Source organism: Lepisosteus platostomus, chromosome 12 (assembly GCF_059453375.1).
Source record: "Lepisosteus platostomus isolate fLepPlt1 chromosome 12, fLepPlt1.hap1, whole genome shotgun sequence".
NCBI classification, from domain to species: Eukaryota; Metazoa; Chordata; class Actinopteri; order Semionotiformes; family Lepisosteidae; genus Lepisosteus; species Lepisosteus platostomus.
Genome location: NC_142622.1, coordinates 38,735,439 through 38,761,182, shown reverse-complemented (window position 1 = coordinate 38,761,182; position 25,744 = coordinate 38,735,439). Strand labels below are relative to the sequence as shown.

Genomic DNA, 25,744 nt, shown 5'->3' with positions numbered 1-25,744 from the left:
TGGAATCTTTTGTATGAGACCATAAAAGGGTGACCTACAAAAGAATGTATAATTATGAAATTATATTGTTGTTATTGTATTGTTACAGAATCCAAATTAAGATAACTGATAGAAATAAAATAGGAGCATTGAATGACTTTGTGTTATGTTTGTTTTCTCTACTTGACTAAATGTTATTCAAAAAAAAATGAATGGACATTTTTAAAATAACAGGGGAGGTACAGCCAAAGTTGTCATCTTGCTCTTTATGTGGACTGAAGTTACAGTAGCTGGCATGTGCAGTGCACTTCTGACATAATTGTGTGTGTTTCTAAATTCCCATGCCAAGTCAAAGATTTACAAAAGATTAATGTAATCATGCCACAGAAAATGTCCAATTTGGCTCTACACAAGAAAATGTGTTGACAGTTGTACTCGAGCAGCTGTGGTCAAAATTACAGGAGTCATTATCATACTGAATTCTTGTGTTTTGTGTATGGTATTCTATCCTAATTTTGTCATTAAGGGCTTGGATACACAAAACTTGTCAACACATTTTCAACTTCCTAGCATTGATACATGGAGCTGGAAATTAAAAAATATAAAAACTATTAATAAAAAACACATTTGAACATTTCAACAGTCATTTTATTAAATTATAGTTTTTATGTACAGTAGATGTTTCTTAAGCCAAAGTATATATTAACATTAGTTAGTGACTTGCACTGGTAGGACTTAATTAAAAGCTTGACTATTAACATTTTTGTTGAACTTTTTTAGGGACAACAATACCACAACTTTTAAATAGCACATCAAATAGCCTATACTTAAACTTTCAGTCAGATATCAGTGTGTCTGCTGCTGGATTTCATCTGGAATATACAGGTATGCTGACTATTGAGTCTGTATTTATTCATTGTCTAAGATCTATGGATTAAATAAAAGTAATCATGTCAATGTATTGAAAAAATCAAAATATACAATAATAATTTAGTAAACTTAAAACAGTGAGTTACGTTAAATTCCTTTGAAAGAGCTATACTAAAATGAACAAATGTTTTTTTGACTTTCTAGATTTTTTTCAATGAAAGTATATGAAGTGAATTTTAAATTTAAAAACTCAAATCGTGCATTGTATAAAAAGTTGGCCTAAAGCTTTTGAAACTAATAGGCAAACTGATGTGCAGAAAACGTTCTGTTTGCCATAGCCATGCACAGACAGCTGGTGAAGGCAACAATATCAGTTAAACTGATCATTTACTGTACACCTTGGAGTACTTTAGAAGGTTGTCTCCACATTCAGCAACATGAAATATTTCCTTGAAATATGCTGTACAAAATTGAATAAAAGCATTCACAAAGTTTGTACAGTACAGTACATCTTTATAACAACACAGACAATAAATTATATTATATTGTTTATCATTTTGGAATATTTAAATACATATATGTAATTATCAGGTATTTTTTGCTATGTGCAATAAATATTTCTAAGCTTTAAGGGGTGATAGTTTAATTCTAGAGTAGGTCAGGAATCAAAACAGCTGAGTGCATCATAATTTTACTGATTTATGTCTTGCTTATCTCTATGTGGTTTGCCCAAAGAATATCTTTGATATGCTTTTTAATCTTCTGGGTTTCTAGAGAGAACAAGCTTACAGTCCTGACTATAAAGATTATAAGATTCTTTGCCTCTCACTGCAGTGATTTTACACTGTCCCTACTTAAAAGCTAAACTGTTGAAAATAACCTCTTCAGCATGAGAATCAGCTTTGCTGTTTGTGCACCCAGGGTGTTCCTACATTCTGCTGCAGAATCTGTTATTCAAAACTATTCCTTTAACTCAGTCAGTATTCAAAATTAAAATTTGTACATAAATTAATTTTCAAGACGTTATTTCCCCTCATATATCAGTGTAGGCATTCTAGTCATGCATAAATGATAATTTTATTTTGAGAAATTGCATTGCTTGTAGTTAGATTATTGTTGTGTAGACAAATACAGTACATAGCCATTTTTATAATCTCACATCACAACTATGCTTTTCTTTTTGCCTTGTTAGCTTCTGGAACATGCCTACCTATCCAACTACGCACTCTAATACAACTAATACAGTATATATCAAAATAAAAGTTAAAAAATATACATCTACAGTACATGCATTATACATATCAAATAATACATAGACAATACTAATATACATACAGTATGTACAGTACAGGTATTAAATGTACATGGATTGTGAAATCCTACTTTTCCTCTGTCCTAAGCAATAGGTTTAGATTCCTGCCCAGAACCTCAAACTCCAAATAATGGAATAAAAGTTGGTGACAGATACATGGTTGGAGATGTTGTATCTTTTCAATGTGATCAAGGATATTCTCTACAGGTAAGGAAATTATTATTTCATCATATTTTGCCTGTTATTAAGCAATTTCCAGACATATCTCTGAGAGCTTACAGCCTGTGTTGAACAAAAGTACACCCACAAGATTTTAAGAAAAATATTTAAAAACTGAGGGGAGGAGTTGGTTACTCTGATTTATAATGTTGAATTATTCTTAAGAGCAAAGCTGAAAGACGTAAAAAACCAAATAGAATAATTTTAGTTTTATGCCAAGACAATAATTTTGACAAATATGCACTTATGCACTAACCTGAAAGGGCTGAATGGTTGAACTGGAGGATTCTCTGACTAGAAGTCTATTATACCCATACTGTATATGGGCTGCAGCAATTACGTCTTTAACTGATTCTCAAATTTTGTAGCAAGATTTTATTCCACATTAAGATTTTTGCTAAAATATAAGAATCCTAAGCTGATTCTATGTTAGTTTTCATGCACTTCTTTCTGTTGGTTTCTTGATCAGTGTTCTAACAGTTTGCTTAAATAGTGCTTTCATTACATTTCCAGCTTGTGGAGGCCTTATTTTTCACATTATTAACTTATCATTTATTATAAATATACTTGGTTCCAACATCCTTGTTGCTAAAATGAAGATATATAGGTTTTTAGATCCTTTAACCTAATTTCTAGGACTAGGAATCATTTGTGTTGCTCCTTCTGGAACTCTTTCTACGGTAAGGTATTTTTGTGGTATTGTTAACAATATATCTTAGTGGTACATTTTAAAGCATGAAAATACATTGCTCCTTTGAGCATTTCTGAAAAATTAGAGACTGAATCAAAAGCATTTTGGATATTTAAATGTGTTGTTCTATTATACGTTTTAGAGTTTTCTCAGTTATTCTTCGAATATCAATATTTTACACCTTCATGTTTTGCTTTCGGTAAACTATCGGTATTAACTTTACAAATAGCAGAAGTAAAACTCCTTGGCCCAGAGTTTCCCATTTCAGTTCTATTCTCCTTCTTATGAACTGACATTACATTTACAGTTCTCCAATTTGTGGGTACAGCTCCCGGGCTTAATGAGAGCTGAAACATACTAGCTAAGGGCCTATGAATAGCATCCCTCATTTCCTTAAGTACGCCTGGAGACATGCCATAAGCCACTGATGATTTATTGGCTTTAAGCTGTACCAGCCCCTGTAGAACTTCAGTGTCAGTTATACTGAAATTATCCAATACTGATAGAGTGCCTCCTATAACATGGGGCATGTTATTAAAGTCAACTTTTGTAAAAACCTGTATGAAATGTTCATTTAGCAGGTTTGTGATTTCTTTATCTTCTATTACTGCTGTTCTCTTTTTTTTCCAACTGTACCTTTTGCTCAGTGTGCTTCGTTTCTATTTTTACATCTTGGACTACATGTAGTTGGCCTTGGTTGGCCCATATACTGTAGATTCGAAACTGCCTGTACCCTTTTGATTCAGTTTTGTAGCTAGCAGGTTATTTTTAGAATGTTGTCCCATACCTTTACCCCTTCTCTTCTGCTTGACTTTCTGAAAAACTATAATGATTACTTTATATTAATCCAAACCACACTTAGCCAGAATTCCGTTTTTCCTGTAATGTCATTGTTACCTGTTTATGCAGTAACTTTGACATTTTAAGCATTTAATAGTTAATGCTTCTAACATTTAGGTACAAGCTTTTCCAAATGGTTGGATTATTCGGTTTGTTTTTACTGTTGCCCTGAACTTTCATTATTCCATAAGAAATGGAGCTCATGTACCACGTATTTTAGTTTTAATATTCCTCAACTAATCTATGCATATGCTTCCTAAACATATGGGCACTCCTCCAATTCAAGAGCATCGTGTCCTGTTTGTACAGGTTCCATTTTCCTGGTCACGCATTTGTTACAGGTAGAATTTCTGAGAAAAGAGCAGTAGATATTCTGTTCCTATTTTTGTGTTTTAGCTAAATCTTTATAGTATCTACCTTAACCTACAGTAAGTATATGATTTGTTCCAGCATGTACCATGACAGCTGGATTTACCTTAGTTTTGGCCAGGAGTCTATCCAGAAGCTCACTTTGTTGGAAATGTAGAAAACTGTAACTGTAACTTGAAAATCTACTTTGAAAAAGACAAATGCCACTGAAATTAGTACAAATAATGTATAATAGTATTTTTGAAGATATTCTAAAATGATTTGATTGGGATAATTTCATAACTATTTAAATGATGTTTTTATTTTTTTTTTATTTTAAGGGAAATACCTATATAACCTGTATGCCTGGACCTGTAAGAAGATGGAATTACCCTGTTCCACTTTGTTTAGGTACAGTATGTGCTAGTGTTGATATGTTGTTGGCAAAGGTAAGAGGTGAATTGTTCTAACCATTCTGGTTTGTGTTGTTGTTACTGATGCTTGCGTAAAGGATTATAACTTAGACAAAGTAAGGGACATATTTTGGTCACAGTCATGACAAAAGCGTACCTGATTGCCAATCTCAACACAATGACAAATTATAATTTACACTGCAAAGCAGTTTTGGAAGCACTATTCTGCACAGGTTTCTAACATTTGCAGTGTTATGTCATTAGCATTTCTTTGATTTTTTTTTTTAATACTCCATTTGCATTTTAAGAATTTATGGCTGATGAGGAGAAAAAATATTTGCATAAAGCTAAACTTGGGAAATGGAAACATTTCATAGAAAACAAATTAACAAATAGCTATTTTTAATAGTAGTAATTCAATAGAGGCTACTAATGGTTTAGGTTTTGTCATGAATTTTGAATTTTAATTTTTAAAATAATAAGGAACAACTGTCATTTTGGTAATGAAAACAGCAGACATTTAGAAATTTAGAGGTAGATATTTTAGATATTTAAATGGTGGAATGACCTACAGTATTGCTTTTTTCTTCAAGACTTGAGTTTCAGTATGCAAATGAGCACTTAAACCAAAATGGAACTCCATTTCTTCTTGCAAATGGAGATAGTGTAGCACAATCTTAAGGAAGCAAGGAACTAGGTAACAGCTCTCTGTTTCTGTATCCTAAGGCAACTACTTCAATGCAGTCCAGCTGTAAATCTTGAAGAGCTAAATTACACTGATGAATAATTTAAAAACCCTCTGCTTACAGATATACATCTTTAATAAAACAACACTTAGAAGTATTTTTTAAGACAAATCATTAAATGTTAAATAAAAATAATAAAACATTAGCAGTATATACCTCAGAGCTTGTCTAAATGTTATATATTTGTAAGTATATTTAGCAATTGAAGCAACAACTAGTATTTAATGGAAGAAAAAATAAGTGCAATACTCCCATTAAAGACTGCCATATTCTTCATTTTAGACTGAAAGTGTGTCTTCTTGAACTGTTCTTTGGTCTACCTCAATTTTCACATACAAAATACATCTGGAACTCTGCTCCCATCAAATAAGTTCTTTGATTTGTGTTGAAAAGCAAATTGTCATAGGCCACCTTCATTTTGTTTCTGTGGTTTTCATTTTTGTTGTAGTATTGCAGATGGCATAGATGATTTAAATTCTTTCTGACTTTTAGTTTTTCAATGGCAAGAGTTTATCCCCAAATTGTCAAAAATGTTTTTCCTGAACAGATCATTTGAACATTTGCTTGTACTAACTAGATGACCTGTGGGACCAGCTCTTTATACTGTACCTTCCAAGTGAACACTTTCAAAATTCAATTCTGATCAAAGGATTCCCACTTGTCTGTATACTTTTTTTTAAATTCACATTTGTTCCCATGTCACATTTAATTTTTTCTTCTTTGTCTCTGTTTTATGCTGAATTCAAGTCATTGCTGCAACCTCTGATCCCACTGACTAAACAGCCTCCCATTTCATGCATTGAACCAAATCATCCACAAACCTCATGCCAATAGATATCTTTTAAACACATAACACCATTAAATCTGTGAGCACTCATTTCATCATCTTTTGTTAAACAGATGATGAAGCCTTATTGAACCTGGACAATAGCTGCTAGCACCAACTGAATGTGTTCTGTAACATTTATATACAGAATGGTCTTGTAGAATTCTCTTCATATTTTATATTAAGCTTCCCCTGGTTTAGTGTTTGCTTGAAGACACATTTTATGGCACTTGTACCATTCTGTACAAGTGACCAATATGATAGCCAAAGAGAGTCAAAATTATTTCCTCCAATGGAACTACTGAACCCTGAAGAAAAAACGGTATCACTAGAATTGTGAAGTGAATTGAGCCCACTGACTATTTCCTCCCAAGTACTGTATATACCATAATGCAAAAATAGCATTCCTTTTAACCTTTAAAGTTCTGCAAATGAGTATTGTTTTCATCATTCTAACAATGTTTTTATAACTGTATTATGAAGTTTTGAAATGTAATAACAAATTTAAATTTGATTTCATGGTCACATTTTATTGATGTAGTGAGGTTCTTTCCATCTCCTGTCTTCCCCTTAGCATGAAGGAGAGAAACGAAATGGCCTGAAAATTACTTTTGGAAAAAAAAGCTTATTTATAGAACAGCAAGCAGACAAAGAAGCAAGCTGATGCCAACTGCATGATCACAAATCGGAGCCTAAGTGGCAGGGCAAATTTTAAATGGATAAAAAATACAAGCACATAAAAATAAAAATAAAAAACAGATTAATTCTGCAGCATAATAGTATGAATGATTATAAAGCTCAATAGCTGTTCAGTTTTCTGCTTTGCAGACAAACCTGTGGTAGTGTACTGATGAGAGATTTCTTCACCACAGCACTAGAAAGGTGTATGCAGATTTGTTTGGCACCATTGCAAAAAGGTTTTAGGTTCCATAATGATTATTGAAATTAAATATGAAATACACCTCATTGCATAGACACTGTGGTGGACCTTCATTCGGCCTGTTGACAATGACAGTGGTCTTTAATAATATAAAATATTGCACAACCCTTGTGTTTCTGTTTCCTTTATCCTGCCATTCAAGTCATATTAAGGCAAAAAAAAACTGTTGTTAATTATTAAAATGATATTTAAATTCGTACATATAAAATGACATCATTATCATCATTATGTTCATCACAATCAAATGTAATTCATAATTTAATTATAGAAAATATTACACAACCCTTGTTTTTCTGTTTCATTTATCCTGCCATTCAAGTCATATAAAGACAAAAAACATTGTTGTTAATTATTAAAATGATATATAAAATACATGCCCACCTGTATGCCTACCCACCTGAACTATAAAAAAAATACTGTACATATAAAATGACATCATTATCATTGTTATGTTCATCACAATCAAAATAGAATTGCAAGCAGCAATGTCCTGAAATTTTCAATGTCTCATATCCTTCAGAGCCCAGCTGTTCCAGTTGACTTTTTCTCCTTTATATCTTTGCTGAACACAATGACCCTCACTAGGTCATGTAGAATGCAATGGATGGATATTTGATTAAATACGACAACTATCATTAACATGATAACATGAACTCTACATTCATTTCAGTGGGCAGCTAATTCACACATGAAATACTTTACTGTATCAGATACACAGCTCCACTAATTTTGAACCTGTAACTCAAGAGATTTTTCTTTTTTTTAAGTTGCTTACATATCATCAACAGTAACTTCTTAGTTAGGTCACATACAATGCAACAAGCCCTAATACTTATTATTCTAGTTTTTTAACTTTGTATCAAACATTATATGAAGATTCCTAAAAGCGTTGTTATCAAATCATGCAACTAAATGCAGGCAAGGCACATCATCGCTGGGAATCTTCTATCGATGAAAAATTCAAAATATGTACTTCACTTCAAGTACATAAGGGAGAAAATTTAATTGAAAACTACAACACCTTGCCAGAAGAAAGCATTTACTTTTCATCTCAGCTCCCTTTCCAGTTAAATTATTAAGCATAAATGTTTGGGTTATTAATAAATTACAGCATAAAATAAGTAACCACGGTATGTAGGCACATTAGTAGATGAGTGCGCTGTTTTAAGGATTCGCTTATTAAACTTGTGTACTTCCTGTCTGTGGCATTCAAAATCTTTTTTGGATTCTGACATGTTTTTTGTTCATTCAGGAACTTTTTCATAGTTAACATTTTAAACATAACTGTTGTGAAGACTGGTGTTTCATTATGTACAGTACTTTGGTTCATATTGTGTATTGGTAGTTCTGGCAGATAAGCAGTGCTGAATATTCCCACCAGAACAAGACAGTTGCTTTGTAACATTTTTTCTCTCTTTGCACTGCATCAGAAAAAGTGTTGAGAGCAAATGTCCTCTAATTTCCACATTCACTTCAGTCAGCTTTGAAAGAAATAGTAAAATAGGCTTTTTGGTCCATTTACAGTATTATGCAATAATAATATTTACAATATTTCTGTAATTTTCTACACAGCCCAGTGTGGAGGCTCAATGACTGAATTCAGTGGTGTCATTTTAAGTCCTGGGTATCCTGGCAACTACCCAAGTGGCTTAGACTGCACATGGACTGTAAAACTTCCTATTGGTTTTGGTATGTACTGTATATGCATGTATATTTAGAAAACTACATTTACTGAATGCATGTTATCAGCATATATACTGTACAACCACATACACTGGTAATATAATTATGTCAGGGATCAACTGACCAGATTTCAGAAGCTAGGTGATCCCAGGATTTAGGTGGTTAAAGTCAAAATCTTATTATCTAGATACAATGAAGTGCAGGAGGTTATAAATGACAGTTTAATAAGAAACATTATATGATAAAACATAAGGCAATTAAAGGAATTTTATGGCGTAGTAGTTAGGGCCCTGGACATTTATCTAAAGCTAAAGTCCCAGGTAGAGCACTGCTGTTCTATCTTTGAAGGATGTAATTAATTCAGATTGTTTCAGTAAGGTGCTCTGATGTATAAATGGGTACAAATGCGAGCAGATTTGGATAGACAAATTAATTGAATCAGTTGATAAACATATTTCATAAATAGTGCTGGAGAAATCAGAAAGCTTACAGTAACTTCCTCCTATTTTTCTTCTTATACTGCATGTACCATTATTCCCCAGGTATTCATCTCCAGTTTCTGAATTTCTCCACCGAAGCTATCCATGATTATTTAGAGATACGGAGTGGATTGTCAGAGACAGGCACCGTGATTGACAGGTTCAGTGGGCCTCAAGTGCCAGATTCCCTTTTCAGCACCACCCACGAAACCAGCTTTTATTTCCACAGTGACCATTCTCAGAGCAAACAGGGATTTCACATCATATATCAAGGTCAGTTTTGAGTATATCATTCTTTCTCTTGTGGCTCTGCGTGCTGTTTAAAGTATATTCAGCATGCAACAGTTCATGACACCCATCAGTTCCTCCAATATGTAAAACAGTACCAATGAAAGCACTATAGAAAATGCAATGGGATATTTCTTTTTTTATTTCTTCCTATATACTCATTTTTGTCAAGACGTCTCATAGCCAGGATAAAATCTAAATTCACAAGTAAATACACACATAAGGAGTTGTTATTTTCCACTGCAACAGTTGATCAGAACCTTTGCAGAAGTCTTAAACACAACAGAAGTGGGAGACTTTTAAATTTATGTTTTTGACATGGATGTTCATAAATACACTGAAGGTTTTTTTTTTTAACATTGATAACATTTGCTAATTCTGCAGCTTACCAGTTGCAAAGCTGTCCTGACCCCCGCCCTTTCCGAAATGGAATTGTGATTGGAAATGACTTCAGTGTAGGAATGACCATATCCTTTGAGTGTCTTCCTGGTTATTCCCTGATTGGAGAGGCAGCATTAACATGTCTCCATGGGATCAGCAGGAACTGGAACTATCCTCTACCTAGATGTGAAGGTATGAATCTATCTTCTTTCTTCTCTTCTGATTTTATAAAGAGTATTACAAACTCACAAAGAATACAAACACTTACCACAAGGCAGTAATTTTATCAAGGTTTATTTTTAAAGATTTTAAATACTAAGTCTGTGGAATTCAATACCTGATTGTAGTGCTAAGTGTATATGCTTAGCACTACAATCAGGTATTGACTTCTAAAGGCTAAGCCTGACAAAGAGCATTGAAATTCAAATTTCCCAAGTCACCAGAACTGCAATTGTGAAAAGCAGATCAAAGGTCAAAGACCTTTTTTTCTGTAAAACTACCAGGTCCTGCAATACTCCAAGACTCTAATGTCCTCCTTGGGGTATAGTGTCAAAATATCAATAATGCAACTTCTATCATTACTGAAACATACAGTATCTCCTTTGAAGTATTTGCTGTATGAATGACCAGATGAAACTATACAATGAGAAACAAGCACTGAGAAAGAAAAATCAAAATATGAATGTTCTTTTTATTCTACAATAGTTTGAAAATCAAAATAAGTTGAAATAGAAGTCTTTGAAAATAAACAGCAGTCAATGTCAAACAACTGCTGTGCATTCCAATGGCAAAACAAATGGCTTAAACAAAAGACCAATTAGTTCATTTATAAGTATTATTCAATACATTTTCTGCCAGCATGTTAGGATCTGCTCTTTTTCATCAAATACAGCTACGCATGCTGTGACAAAAATGCTATCACGAAAATGCCCAGGTAACATTTTTCTAAATGGTGATGATTTTAGATAAACATAGTTCAAAAATACTCAAAATAAAGCAATATTTTACTTACTTTCACCTCTTCTTTTCATTTGTTGTAGTTCACTACAAGCAACTACACATTTATAAATTATTCCCATAATGTTGTTAGCTACTGTGCATCACAGGATTCATTTTCTCTCTTGTAATACTTTTGTGCTCAGCAGCCCACTCTTAATGCTATGGGGATTTGTCTGAAAATCCTTTTTCCATAAAGACATAAAGTGTATAGACCAAATTTAAGATTTGAAACTTGAAACAACACATTCAACAGTTGTCTGCCCCTTTAGAAAGTAAATTGCTGTATATGATGTATCTGAAAACAAAAATAGAACATAATAGAATAAAAATAATTATATTAAGAACTTCAGAGATTATCCCCCCCCCCCCACCACCAAAGCTAAGAACATAAGAGTAATAAAAGAAGAAATTATTCAACTTGTCTTGCTCTTTAGGTTACTAAAAGCTATTGAACAGTTTGAAAGTACTGTACTCAATTTCTTAAATGTGTTTTTAGTCAGTGCTACTTAGATTTTGCAGTATTGACTTCTTTTCTTCATATGAAGCTAGATGTTTTTCCTAAAATATATTTTTGTATTAGTTTTTTTTTATATTTGTATCTTTTCTCCTTAGGAATGACATTTCATCAGGCACTACAGTTAGGTATTGAATTCTGAAGCCTAAAGGAATGGCAATCCCCTTTGCAAACTTGTCTTCACAACATGTACAAAATAATAACAAGTGAAATGTAATCTTCCAATTACTTTAAAATCCACACAATTCATTTCAGTCTAAAAATTCAGGGGTTGTATATACAGTAGATGTTAAAACACTTTTGACTGTAGATTTAAAAGTGTCAGTTTAAGCTGGGATTGTTTTAAAATAGGCTTTAATATTGTTACAGCTAGATGAGGGGTCAACATCTAACCAGTATCAACATTTGCAGTTCTCTAGGCTTCAAAGCAAGGAGTAGGAGCTGAAGTGTTTGCTGAGCTGCAGGTGGTCTGAAAGACATTGATCAAAACGAATTTCCTAGTTTACCTTAGTTAATTAACTTCTTGGTAAATCATTAAAAGTCATAAACCTCATTAAATTGAATTGAACAGTACAGAAACATAGGATAAAAGACTGTAGTTGCCTGTCATATAGTATCCTCCAGTTTTTCTCTTCCAGAAGTGTGCCAGATTTAAAAGAACTGTTGTGCCTCTAACTACTGTAAAGTATATCAACTGCTCTGGTATATTCTTGGCATACTGTATCTATACAATTTGGGGGTTATAATTATTTATCTTAATTATTGATTATCCCTCTCAGTATTATATTTTCTTAACCCCCTGTATTGGTAACAATATTTATTATGGTGTTCTAAATAAAATGTTATATAAAATATGTCTATGGTTATATTAGTTCTAGGTTCAGCAGAAATACTATTAAAAGCTGTTATGTTCTTATTTTTTAGTCATTAAAATTCTGTTATTGTTAAAGATTTTCTTAAGATTTTAGAGGACATGGATGCGAATAAAGCATTTGTATGCACTATGTGATCATTAAAGCAAATCCATGCATAGTCTGGCATTCCTAAAAAATGTTTCCCCTTATTTTCATAAATAAAGTAAAGCAATTGCTCATACTTCAAGACACCCATCATTGGTAGGAGGAAGTCAGTTCCTCCTAAATGTAAAACACTTGCAATGGAAAGTACTATAGCAATACAATGAAAGAATGAATTGAGATATTGCATTAATGTAATATTTGAGCTGCATTTAAAGTGAGATTTTTTAACCTCTAAAATTGTAAGATTTACTACATTTTACACTATTTTTAGAAGTGAAAGGGAACTCCAGAAACCACAGATTCACTGTATTGTATACCTGGTGTGTGCCATGTCCAACAGATTCACAGCTTTACTGGAGATGGATCTGGGTACTAATAGACTGGAGGAAAAGGGACAATTGAAGGGCTCTCGGTAACTCAGAAGCCCATTCTAGATTAAAAGGGAAGGAGTGAAACTGAGACATTCATTTAGTAGACGATGTAGTGTTCCAAAGCAAAAGGGAGTCCTCGTATAATCTGTTTCCTGCCTGGCGCACAAAGACCTCCCTATGTGAATAGGCTTATGTAGGAAAGGGTAGGCTGACAATTCTGCAAGACAAATGTACAGATTTAGAGTTTAAAGATACTGTTAGATACTGTTAGAGCAGAAGGTCTGCAATGAGCTTCTTAGATCTCTACAGGTGTCAAGTGCAAGCTCAGGGAAGCAAGAGGCAGTACAGGGATTATACATGTGGCTAATGGATTGGTTTGTAGAAGACAGGTTTAGGTTTATGGGGTAATGAGGATCCTTCTGTAATAAGATACACCTACACCAGAGCACTGCCATTGGAAACTAGGGAACGTTTGGGCAGGAAATTTATAAAAGGCCACCACTGGCTTACAGTACCTGTTTGGTCATCATTAGATCTTATGAGAACAGAAAAGTTGCAAGAAACAGTGAGGAAACACTCCATTACTAAAATCTATTAGAAATATACTAGAAGCACAAGGAAAACACAAGAACAAAAACTCTAAATTACTCCACAGAAACTGTGACATAACATTGAGTGGATGACAAAGATTTACATAAAATGATCATGTACAGATTTTTGACAAGACGGTAAGGATCAAATAGGTGGTGCAAACTATTGGGGATTACATAGTATACAGTAAATTGGCATTCTCAAAAGATGCCAATTAAATCAGTTCAAAACCCATTACTTTGAACTTCTTGCTGGAGAATTTGTAAGAGATGGGAGCACTAGCTAGGAGGCATTTACAGCACAGTGCTCTCAAGGGGACCTTGGGATTCACAATGGAAGAAAGTATGAAAGAAGAATGAGGGTTGTTGTTGTTCGATCTACTAAGATTTCTTTCATTATATTTTTGGTTAAAGTAGAAAACAGGAAGAGAAATATACAGTATTTCATAAAAACGTATCTTCTTTTCCAGATTTCAAAGTATGAGGTGCATAGCTGCAGTACATTAGCATCACATCACAATGAGATAACAGGGAACAGGGATAAAAGGAATGGGATGGTCTCAAACGTTTTCCTGTGTTCTTGAATGCTATAAAAATTGTAGGTGACAGAGATTAAAGACACTGTAACCATAGTCAGTTTGACTGCATGTTCTTTGTAAGTGTTACTTTTTGGACTTAACAGGCACACTACATCTCAAACATTTTCCTATGATCTTGAATGCTATTTTACTGTATGTGTGTACCCAATGTGTGTGTATATAATAAACTGTATGTACATACATCTCTTTGCTCTATCCACTACAGCAAACAAAGGTTACAATTAGCAAAACGCAGTTAATTTTATATTTAAGAACATATTTGAAGGCACAGAAGAAAATAATACAAATGCAAAGCACAATAGCTTACAAAGTGCATTATAAAAGCTCATATGTTTTAGAGGATGAAAACTGATAAATGTCCCCTTTTAAAGCATGAACTTCTACTTTTTTCAGAAGTCCAAGTCCAAGTGAGATGGTTGAAATAAGACAAAGGAGATTCAGAGGGACGTTTTTGTTTTCAGCGTTTACAATGAGGATAATAAAAGGAAATGTTCAAATGACTTCTAACAATACATTTTCTGTATTTGCACCAAAGCTCTCTGTGGGGGAAATATTACAGCAATGAATGGTACCATTTATTCACCTGGACATCCTGATGAGTATCCAAACTTCCAAGACTGCATTTGGAATGTCAGAGTTCCACCCGGAAATGGCATATATATAAACTTCACAGTCTTACAAACAGAGCCCATTTATGACTTTATCACTGTATGGTAAGTAGTTGCCTCTCTTTTTTTCATTGTTATTTCATTGGTATGCCAAGATCAAGTCTTTTTTTAATCGCATACTAAAAAAACACGCATTTACAATTCCTTAATGTTGATGGAAACCTCAGAAAAAAAACAGTTTGTAATTTGTCAAACATTTCTTGTTCATTTTTAAATTCTTAATGAATTAGCTTGACAATTGCTGTGTACCTTTGATATCTCCTGATGGGTAATCAAAATAAATATGGTGGGTAGCTGTGTCAGCATGCGTAGGCTGCAAAGGAACAAGCAATAGGTTTATTCCATGCTGAAAAAAAAGAAAAGAAAAAAAAGACAAAAGAAAAGAGAAAGAAACTCACACCTGAAGAAGGCTCCACGGCTGAAACGTTGTGTTTTCTTTTTTCTTTTTTTTCAGCATGGAATAAACCTATTACTTGTTCCAAAATAAAGTATGCACATTAATTTGTGAGTGCACAAAAGATTAAATCCCTAACTTTTTAGATATTTTCGTGCCATAAGTATTTTAATCTAAGATTTCTAAAATGCCTTGGTTTTAGAACTGATGTACAGTAATTTGGCCACTTCCCTAAGTAAATAGTCTGTATTTTTATATATTTATATATTGTTTTTTTTTTAAATGACCAGTAAAATGCCCATTGTTTTTCAAATGCCTGCTTAATAGATAATGCAATGCTACAGTTTATGAACATATAAATGTAATACTACATGAATTAATACATAGCATACTGTATTGGGTTATGTTTTATATATCTGATTTAACATGCTGATACCTATTCGTTTAGTCCATACTATCTTTGCTTTCCTGAAAATCTTTTGAATTGTAAAAATCTGCTCATGCTTTGTTCTTGCTAACCAGCTTGCTTCAGGAAACAAAATCTGCTTTTTAATTATTGTGACTGGGCCTAAAATCTGTGAACAGTCTGAGCTGGAGATAATAAACACACAGCGATGTGTTACACTGAGTTAATCCTCCCCGATGATCTATCAAAATGGGTAGTTAATTAGTTGCGTCCTCCCTTTAGTTACCATGGCAACGGTTCTGGCCATTTCAGCTTTAAAGAAAGTCCTATTATATGTTTCAAATCAATTTTAAAAGGCCGCAGTGGAGAAATACTTTATATATTATTAATGCATGAAATGAATGCTAGCTTTCTAAAGTTTAGGACTAATCTTTCATGTCAGCTTTCAAGGTGTTTCAAGATTAACATTTAGTTGCTGGAAAAGACACTTTCAAGCAATTGAAATAATCTCTTTAATTGCTGTGGTAAAGCTCTGTTTGAGCTCTGCTTGATGTCAAATAGAAGCATTGTGTATCTATACTGCCATCTGATATGTGCCATTTCTGAAATATATATCTAACTCTGAGGAAAAACGACACTGTGGAATATTTTGTCAGCTCGATCCTTCACTTTATTCACAGCAGAAATGCTTCTGCCCTTTTATTAGAATGAGATCAGAATTTTTTCCTGCACAGTTGCTGCCTATTTCTATTCAAGTATGTGCTTCAGAAAAGTACAAAATGGCAGATGGATTTCCTACAGCTTTTCTAGTGACAAATGTAGATGGTCAACACAAGTTTGATTGCATTTTTTCTTAGGTGACAGAAGAACCTAGACATTTCTTCTTAAGATAGGTTTAAGAATAAATGGAGTACAATGTCTTGAATATATTAACAAAATAAGTATTTTTAAGGAAGTTCACATCAATCATGAATGAGTAATATGAATTTTACTGCGTATTAAATTTTTAAGAAAGTTGTGCTCTTATGTGTTATTGATAATGTTATTGCATGATGCATCCAAACAAACAAGATTTTCTACATAAAATGAAGTGCATTATGAATGTGTTTTGATTCTTTGCTTTTGTGGAATGTGACATAATAATCTCATGCTGCATGAGCAAACTGCCCCTGTACAACAAATAGGGTCTTTGTTCTTTTTATTTCACATGCATGGCCCTCATTGAAAAGTGTCTATTGAAGCAAGCAGTGATTACGTTAGAAATCATTGTGAGCATGGTTCAGGAAGTCATTCTTCAGGTTAGTTCCACTAAAGCAAGAGTGGACACAATGAATTTCACATTTGTCACATTTCTCATCAGATACGTATTTCATTAAATGCTTCTCTTCTGTAATATTCTCTGAAGCTGTATGATCCATCCAAGAGTAGGAATTGAATAGCACCCCTGAATGGAAAATAAGCTTGTATCTAATTTAAATGTGCACTGGACAACTAAGTCCCAATTTCCCTTTGTTTCTCCAGAGGGTATATTTACTTATTAATGGTGTTTGGAGTCCATCAGATTTCCTGTGTGTGATACACTGGCCACAACACCTAAATAATGCATGTCCTACATAGGTTGAAATCACATTATTGCCTGTCAGCAGAGCTTGTGAAGTGGTCAAAAGTTAAAGGAATACATTGAGTCCTATAATGCTCATCAGGCTGGTGGCTTCACAAAGTAATTTCTTGTCACTCTATTTAAAAACACAATCCTCATAAGTACATGACATTTCTTTGTCCTGAATGTGTACCTAAACTTTATTGTTTGTCTCTTGGTTGTAGCTTGTGTGCTGTGAATGAAATGGAACATGGGTGTGATTTTGGCTATCCTCTTCAGGAGTTTGGATATTCAGATCATGTCATCCCAGTGGATATGATTTCTCCCAGTAAAGTGTCCTTGTTTAATGACAAATACACTCCATTCTTTTATTACATTTGTTTTTCTTTCATCTGAGGAATATTTAATTGGAGATTATATATGGGATTGATGGAGAAAGGCAAATCCCGAATTCCCACCAATCTCAGCTCACTATCAGTATGTTCCACCTAGACCATTCTATCACAGAGCTTGTCATGCTGATACCACTCCATCATACCCATCAATGCTGCCAATGCAGTAACCCTTTGGTGTATCACAGGGGGCTCTGACTACCTTGTCCATATGGCCAGGTTGTCATTCCTCAAGCCAAACAGCTAAAAGCTAAACATATCTATAAACGCTGTCTTATTTGCAGTTACATTGGGGTATGTCTGTAATTCCTGATTTAATAATTTGTTGTCTTGCCTTAGAATAATAGGAAATGTCCTATTGTGGAAAACTATTACAATGGGCCCTTTGTATTTTATGTAAATAAAGTCTCCTTTGAGTCTATGGGATAAATCACAGGGTTATGTCAATAGTGGACCTTGGTTCTAGCTTTCCAGGGAGATACATCCAATCAAATAAGTGCTACCAGTTAGGTGAAATGGAGACAGCTGGGGAATCTATGTCTCGCACGGCACTAGCAACCCCTATTGCTGATGAGCTGCCTGGATGCATGTGATGTTCTATGTGTACTGTGTCAAATCTCCAAACAGCAGTATACAATTGCTCTTCAGTGCGCACTCTGGGCTCAGTGATGCATACATATTATCGCAATCTCTCTCAGGCTGCTGTGAAAGTGAAATGTGTACGGAGTTGTAATTATAGTGGTAAGTTGGTTTGAAAATCAAAAGGTTCAAAAGGCTGTTCTGAACAAAAAAAAACACAATCATTTCCTATTATTTGTGTAACTGCTGCTTAAAATTCCATTTTGTTGTTTTTCTCACTTTAGGGATGGACCAGATCAAAACTCTCCACAGATTGGACAGTTCAGTGGAAATACAGCATTAGAATCAGTCTACACCACATCAAATCAAATCCTCATCAAATTTCACAGTGATTTTAGTGGAAGTGGATTTTTTGTTCTGAGTTATCATGGTGGGTATCGAATGAATATTGGGTTAAGTGAGCTTCATTTTATTATACTCCTCTTTTTGATAACTTTCCAGTTTTCAGTTGATCAATTAGTGACTGTATAGGAACCTGCATTACATACAGTAGTGTACAATAGTACACTGCTATTCTACTAACACTTGTCATTGTTCTCTTCTTTTTACTCAGTTTTCCTTCTTTATGCAACAATACAATTCTTTGGCAATCTTCAACTGATGTTTTAACCATTGTGTTTTAAATTAATAGATAAACCTGATAAATCTGTATGTTTGTAATATAAATGGTAGCCCTTTATCTCTAAGGATGTATAGAAAGGAACACATTTTGTTAATGATGAGGAACACAAAGTCAATAGTCACTTAGATTTAATTGTTAAATATAATGGGTTTGTTACAATAGAACTTTATATATTGACTGATCACATACAGTATGCTTTATCTTGAGTTGCTGTGATAATTTTTTATTATTATCATTAGTTCTTATAAACTCTTCATATATTTCACGAGCCATTTGAGTTGTGCATCAAGAACATACTAAAATAAAATAAGATACACCTCAGTTTAATTTAATTTTGCTTAGTTACACTTGTATGGATACAAAGACTAAAAAGCGCATGGATTACCCTTCTTCAAACATGCACGATGAATTCTAGTATAAAAAAGATATCAAGGCAAAACACCTGAGCTATCAACTGTATATCCTTCATCATGAAAATACCTTCATATCAGTGCCACTATGTTGCTATCAAACAGCCAGACAATACACTACATTTATTGTAGTCTAAAACTGAATAGAGAATTTGCGTGTAAGGAATTATGATTTACCACCCTTCTTAAATCTGAGTTCACTGTTAAAATGATGTTATTGATTTGTTCTGATTAAATTATTCACTGAAAAATAAAACATTCACATGCAAGTGCAGTGATTACTGATTCCATTCCCACTAATGTATTTTATTCATTGTTAGTTACCCATTTGTGAGTATACATGTTTTAGTATTTTTTTGTTGTTGGAAAGTTTTTTTGGAATCATGTAATTTTTAGCAGTGACTGGAAGAATGTATTTGGACCTTGGTATTTTTTACAAGGAAAGGTTATATAATTTTTTTTAAAGATATGGATGATTTCACATTCTCAAACATTTTTCTGCAAAGGCATTAAGAAAGTCAAGATATCTTAAGTATGTGCCCTTGGCTTGGGACAAAAATGGTTTATTCCTTCAATAATATTTAACACAACAAACCTCAAAGCTGGACTTATGTTTGCTCTGGAACATTGCACCCTAGAGGAGAAGAATTTTGGCAAACGAAATGAAAGAAAAGTATAGTGTTTGAAGAAGTAAGTAGGACTCAAAAAGCCATAAGTTTTGCCAATAGCAAAACACGGTGGGGAGGTGATTCTGTATATTCACAACCCATAGTTACAGAGTGAAAGGTCATGCTTCCAAATAAAGTTCAGGACAGGAACATCAAATAATGTAAAGACAACATTAAGGAAGGGAAAGGAAAAAAAATCTTCATATATTGTTTTCAAAGAATTAAAGTGGCATGAAAAAAGTAATATGTTTTAACAAGAAAAAAATGGAAAGCCTTTACTTAAAGGTTACTTAAAAGGTTCACCATTCACCATGCAGTTTGAAAACTCATTCTCATTAAGACACTGTGAAGCAAAAGCAATATATAACATATATATTATGTATGCATTCCATAGTTATATATGTTTGTGTATGTGTCTTGAAAGTGTTAGAGAATATATGGAAGAAATTGCTATACAATTCAGGAAAGAAAGATTACTGCACTGTTACGATCATATGCAAATTAAAACATATTACTTTCCCAAACAGATATCTTTTGTCTTAATTTTCATTTAGTAAACTTGGATGTTTACTAAAACATATTTGGTTTGTTGCGTGTTTGATATTATGCCAACCTAGTTTGTATTGCAAAAATCATTTGAAATTCGGTTTTATGCATGCATTGTGGAAGACTTGTTGTGATGCTAAAAGTTTTGTTTTTGTTCCACAAAGAAAGGAAGAGTTGAAAATCTTTATGATATAATTTCTAAAAATGATGTCTTCCAATGCCATACGTTGATTTCTACACATAAAGATAGCATAATTACAGTTTGTCGTTTACTAACACAAGATATACTGTATATTATTGTTAAATTCATTGATCAGTATGATAATGGATCTAATTAAATGAAACTTGCCAGCAGTGATTTGGAGGTTTCATTGAAGATAGCTGAACTGTTTACAGATTAATTATGATATGAAATAAACCTTCTCCATAACTTTGCTTGTTGTGAATACTTAAATCAAATATTCATATAATCGCTATACAACAGAAATAAATCTATACATGACAGTTTAAAGGAACTTACCATTTTAAGGAATGGAGTAAATTGTGAAGGGATTTGATTGAAGAACTTGAAATCCTCAGAGATACAGTAGGTATGTCCATAGCCATCCCAGAGGGTCAATGTATTTCAATGGAAGAACATCTGCATTTAGGTCTATGCCATTAGAGTGTTATATATAACTAGATTGTTAAATGTATCTCTTGCTTTCATTTTAGTTAATTCACTTACCTGCTTGTTAGGTAACAATTACATCTTATAATTCACTAAAAAATGTGTAAGAGAGTTTAAGTAGTAAACTACTATTGAAAAAACTAGTAAAATCTGAAGTGGACTAGAGCTTGCTCTCAAACCCTTGAATTGAAGACTGCTGCTATACTAAATAACTAGTTTTCTACTTTGCTTACTCACTTAATTATACAAACGTTATTAATAAAATAATGTGCAGAACCAGTGTTTATCATTTTATAGAAGTGTTATTATTTGATTGTGTCATACAAAAACTAATGGATTTTTCTTCCTATTGTTTTTTTGTATTGTATACACTATAAGTGTACTCAATCAATGATAAGGGGTAGTTTTGCAGACACTTTAGCAGAAGTCCTAGACTTGTTTACCTAAATTAAAATTGCGTAATATTTGGGGCTTGTGAAAATATAGGTAAAAGTTTTGTGTACTCCAGAGCGAAAAAGTTCCAGAAATACAACTTTAAAATATTTAAAAAAGATATTTTGGAGGGCGAGACTATGGTGCATTGGTTAGAGTTGATGTGTCACAGTGCTAGGTCCCTGTGTTTAGCTCCAGAACTTACATTTTTTTGCTTTATCTAGCTTATCAACTGCGAGTGTGTCAGCCTCCTCCTGCTGTTGCAAATGCAGAAGTACTGACTGATGATGACGAGTTTGAGATAGGTAATGTGTATTTTTCTGTCATATCTTTTAGTTACAGTAATAGAATACCATGTAAATTGCCTCTATATTGGATAGAATATTTTACAAAAGTATTTTTATGCTTTAGAACTGTCAATTTTCTCATCATTTGATCTTAATCTGATCTTAAAAATTGTATTTTTCCTCTTCCTTTTATTTATCTGAAGTAGGTGGCTTTTAAACACTATCTTGATTACTTTGTTTTGTTTCAGGTTGGTTAAACACACTTTAATCCACTTTCACTTTATTATTATTGTTTTTTTTCTTAATTTTTCTCTTTCTCTTTTTGAAATTGTCAGTTTGGAAAACTGAAAGAGTGTCTGTTCCTTGCAAAGCCTTAGCCTTTTTTCTTGTCTGTCTCAGCTACCTAGTTTCTCTGCTGTAAAGGTATTCTCTCAGCAGATGTTTTGAAAAATGTTTTTGAAAAGCAATAAGAACACATACAGAAACATGCGTCCCTCAACATAGTTAGACATAACCTGCATATCCTGTTGCTATGGGATACAAATGAGGTATGCCTTTATGGTAACAAAGATGGATTCTTATAGCACAGTAAACAGATGGCTATGAAATGGTCTCTATCTGTTTATGTAATGGCAACTTGGGCATGGTCACATCTGGCAGTCCTATGGGAATATACACTCATTTATAATGCAATAAACCAGTGGATAGACTAAAGAGAGATACTCTTTATGAGTCTTGTGATACAGATGGAGCCATCTAGGATACAAGAGGTGTGAGTTGGTATACCATGGTAAACTCGGCGCTATCACGGACAGCAACTTGTCATGGCTTTCCTTATTTTTTCAAAAAATGAGATGCAGGACTGCGCTACTTTGTAAAACTGCCAGGTGATGCAAAGTTATTGGCATGTGAAATAGCGTGTCTCAAAAATGAAAAAGGTACACAAATGATACGGTGATGGCTGTGAAACAAATCACAAATCACCCTCGACATACGAGACTTCTTGCACCTTGATGGTTGCATTGTCTCCTCGCAGTGGGGGGAACTGGAGGTGGGCTGCAACCCTTTTACGGTCCTTGATGCATGAAGAAGCCCAGACCAAAAGCTCCTTATGCTGTAAAGCCAGCTGTTTGTCTTTGGAGCAGTTTACAACCACGCAATGTATTTACTGTCCTTATAATTCGAGTTTGAAGTGTCATCTCCTTCCGGCTTCTTAGCTCCTCGGCATGACTGTGTGTGTGTGCTGTCTCCCAAATCAGGACATTCTGCTGGTTTTTCTAAACTCAGTTCATTGCAGGCAACGCATTTTAATATCTGAAGATTTTTAAATAAAAATATGTTATTTTCAGTTTACTATCTGGTATGTCCCCAATACAAATAGTGACGAACATTTGTGCGAAATGCTTCCCTGAGCTGGGCAGCCACTAACTGGCTATGGTGTATCTCATTTGGTGACAAGCACATTTTTCCTGAACTTCAGAAATTATTTATTGTTATGAAGTTATCACTACCGTTTCACTGCTTTTCAGTCATGCTATTTTGTAAGCTTAATTGTATATTAGACTACTTTGTTGGACAGAAAAGACCAAGACAAAAGACAAGTAATTACAATACTTTTTGTATTTTAAATGACATTTTTTGTGAGCGGCAATGATTTAACAATACATTTCAAAAATATCTTTGTTTTTTTATTTTTAAAGCATCTATTTCAAATAGAACAGGCAGTGTCTCCTTCATAGTGTGTAGTTTAATATTGTTTTATAAATATAAAAAATATAGTTTTATATTTAATATCAACAGATATACAGTGCCTTGCGAAAGTATTCGGCCCCCTTGAACTTTTCAACCTTTTGCCACATTTCAGGCTTCAAACATAAAGATATAAATTTTTTATTTTATGTGAAGAATCACCAACAAGTGGGACACAATTGTGAAGTGAAACGAAATCTATTGGATTTTTGAAACTTTTTTAACTAATAAAAAAATGAAAAGTGGGGCGTGCAAAATTATTCGGCCCCTTTGCGTTAATACTTTGTAGAGCCACCTTTTGCTGCGATTACAGCTGCAAGTCGCTTGGGGTATGTCTCTATCAGTTTTGCACATCGAGAGACTGAAATTCTTGCCCATTCTTCCTTGCAAAACAGCTCGAGCTCAGTGAGGTTGGATGGAGAGCGTTTGTGAACAGCAGTTTTCAGCTCTTTCCACAGATTCTCGATTGGATTCAGGTCTGGACTTTGACTTGGCCATTCAAACACCTGGATACGTTTATTTGTGAACCATTCCTTTGTAGATTTTGCTGTATGTTTGGGATCATTGTCTTGTTGGAAGATAAATCTCCGTCCCAGTTTCAGGTCTTTTGCAGACTCCAACAGGTTTTCATCCAGAATGGTCCTGTATTTGGCTGCATCCATCTTCCCCTCAATTTTAACCATCTTCCCTGTCCCTGCTGAAGAAAAGCAGGCCCAAACCATGATGCTGCCACCACCATGTTTGACAGTGGGGATGGTGTGTTGAGGGTGATGAGCTGTGTTGCTTTTACGCCAAACATATCGTTTTGCATTGTGGCCAAAAAGTTCGATTTTGGTTTCATCTGACCAGAGCACCTTCTTCCACATGTTTGGGGTGTCTCCCAGGTGGCTTGTGGCAAACTTTAGACGAGACTTTTTATGGATATCTTTGAGAAATGGCTTTCTTCTTGCCACTCTTCCATAAAGGCCAGATTTGTGCAGTGTAAGACTGATTGTTGTCCTATGGACAGACTCTCCCACCTCAGCTGTAGTTCTCTGCAGTTCATCCAGAGTGATCATGGGCCTCTTGGCTGCATCTCTGATCAGTCTTCTCCTTGTCTGAGCTGAAAGTTTAGAGGGACGGCCAGGTCTTGGTAGATTTGCAGTGGTCTGATACTCCTTCCATTTCAAGATGATCGCTTGCACAGTGCTCCTTGGGATGTTTGAAGCTTGGGAAATCTTTTTGTATCCAAATCCGGCTTTAAACTTCTCCACAACAGTATTACGGACCTGCCTGGTGTGTTCCTTGGTCTTCATGATGCTCTCTGCGCTTTCAACAGAACCTTGAGACTATCACAGAGCAGGTGCATTTATACAGAGACTTGATTACACACAGGTGGATTCTATTTATCACCATCAGTCATTTAGGACAACATTGGATCATTCAGAGATCCTCGCTGAACTTCTGGAGTGAGTTTGCTGCACTGAAAGTAAAGGGGCCGAATAATTTTGCACGCCCCACTTTTCATTTTTTTATTAGTTAAAAAAGTTTCAAAAATCCAATAGATTTCGTTCCACTTCACAATTGTGTCCCACTTGTTGGTGATTCTTCACATAAAATAAAAAATTTATATCTTTATGTTTGAAGCCTGAAATGTGGCAAAAGGTTGAAAAGTTCAAGGGGGCCGAATACTTTCGCAAGGCACTGTACACACAGTACATCTACTATACTGTTAGCTTTGTTCTTGCAGACTGCCTTTATCTAGATGTCATTATTTAAAATACACCACTATTTTGTAAGCGAACACTAATTGATATTAAAATGTTTTCAGTCGTGCACACTGTACCTCAATAATATATAGACAAATTGCAATATTAACACTTTCAGTTTTGATTAGTTTATATTCGCTCCATGAAATTAATTGTTTTCTGCTAAATCAGGCACAATACAAAACTAAGTTTTGACCCAGGCTATATTCATGGCAATTTTTTTCAGAAAAAAATAGTCACATTTCATTATAAAATAGTGTATTTTATATAATTTTATAACATATAAAAGACATTTTCAAGACATGATTATTAGTCTAAGCAGCATCTAATGCAACTGTAGTGCCACCTATGGATCTGTGGAGTGGAGGGCTGAATTCAGAATGCTGAACAGTACCGTAGTACAGTA

At 34.0% G+C, this 25,744-nt stretch overlaps 1 protein-coding gene across 5 annotated transcripts in view; it reads left to right on the top strand.

Moving 5' to 3' along the window:
• The window catches only part of csmd3b (CUB and Sushi multiple domains 3b), a 561,056-nt gene that overhangs the window by 461,832 nt on the left and 73,480 nt on the right, over positions 1 to 25,744 (top strand). For all 5 annotated transcript variants that reach the window (XM_088601884.1, XM_088601883.1, XM_088601882.1 and 2 more), the window contains 9 exons: positions 760 to 864; positions 2,250 to 2,368; positions 4,601 to 4,670; positions 8,757 to 8,873; positions 9,410 to 9,619; positions 10,019 to 10,207; positions 14,643 to 14,820; positions 18,431 to 18,576; positions 21,779 to 21,859. In XM_088601884.1, the coding sequence (XP_088458010.1) occupies positions 760 to 864; positions 2,250 to 2,368; positions 4,601 to 4,670; positions 8,757 to 8,873; positions 9,410 to 9,619; positions 10,019 to 10,207; positions 14,643 to 14,820; positions 18,431 to 18,576; positions 21,779 to 21,859 (1,215 nt within the window). The remainder of the gene's footprint in view (positions 1 to 759; positions 865 to 2,249; positions 2,369 to 4,600; positions 4,671 to 8,756; positions 8,874 to 9,409; positions 9,620 to 10,018; positions 10,208 to 14,642; positions 14,821 to 18,430; positions 18,577 to 21,778; positions 21,860 to 25,744) is intronic.